Source organism: Condylura cristata, unplaced genomic scaffold, assembly GCF_000260355.1.
Source record: "Condylura cristata isolate star-nosed mole 26May11 unplaced genomic scaffold, ConCri1.0 scaffold00041, whole genome shotgun sequence".
Taxonomy (NCBI): domain Eukaryota; kingdom Metazoa; phylum Chordata; class Mammalia; order Eulipotyphla; family Talpidae; genus Condylura; species Condylura cristata.
In genome coordinates, this window is record NW_004567142.1 from 7,022,318 (window position 1) to 7,023,238 (window position 921).

Genomic DNA, 921 nt, shown 5'->3' on the forward strand with positions numbered 1-921 from the left:
AGTGCCGCCAACAGGCGGGGACCCGACGCTCCCGCGCGCAATTTGTCGCGGACTAGGATGGTCTGTTGCTAGCCCTGGAGACCCAGGCACCCCCCAGCATCCCGGAGGTGCAGAGGCCCGCAGCCCATGGGTAGGGCGGGGCGGGGCCACCCACTCACCCAGGTTGGAGGGCTTCACGGTGTTGTACAGGTTCTTGGGCGTCCTGGGCGCCAGGCTGTCGGAGGCGCCGATCCCTGGGGTCAGGGAGCTGCTGCGCGTCCTGTCTGGGCGGGCCCCGGGCGCCGCCTGATGCCGCAGAATGTCCACCAGAGCCCTAGGGGCAGGAGGGGTGGTCGGCGGAGGCCGGCTGGGGCGGGGCGGGAAGGGAGAAGCAGGACTCCCTAGGGCCGGCAAGGCTCCTCCTGGGGTGGGCTCTGGCCCTGGGCTGCCCCCTCTGCACTGCCCTGGCTGCTAGCCAGGCGAGCGCCTCTTCCCGAGGGCCTCCCCATGCTTCTGCGAGGCCCTTCCCCCGGCGTCTGTTGAGCCCCACCGGCTGCCTCGCGTGGCCAGCAGGGTATCCCTCGCCCGGGGCCCGGGGCCCACACTTCAGAATCACCCTGGGCCCTCCTGGTCTCCCCATGCCCTGTGCAATCTTGCAGTCTCGACTTCCAGGCTGGATCCCAAATCTGACCGCCTCTGTGGCGGCCCCTGCTGCCTGCGGTTGGCCTCAGGCCGCCCTGCGCCGCCCTGCCGGCTCCCTGGGGCTCAGGCCCTCTGCGCCCTGGGCCGTGCCCACCCTCAGCTGCTGTCTCGTCTCCCAGTAGCCAAGCCCCTGGTCCCGCGGGGGCCTCTGGCTGGGCCCAGACGGTGGCACGGAGCCCTGCCCCGCCCCCGGAGCCCACAGGGAGTCCAGGGCCGAGGGCCACAGGTCCGGCTTGGGGC

At 72.4% G+C, this 921-nt stretch overlaps 1 protein-coding gene across 1 annotated transcript in view; it reads right to left on the bottom strand.

The window, feature by feature from the left end:
• UBE2S (ubiquitin-conjugating enzyme E2S) overlaps positions 1–921 on the bottom strand; it is a 14,612-nt gene that overhangs the window by 9,086 nt on the left and 4,605 nt on the right. The window contains exon 2 of the mRNA XM_012733559.1: positions 159–313. Within this exon, the coding sequence (XP_012589013.1) occupies positions 159–313 (155 nt within the window). The remainder of the gene's footprint in view (positions 1–158; positions 314–921) is intronic.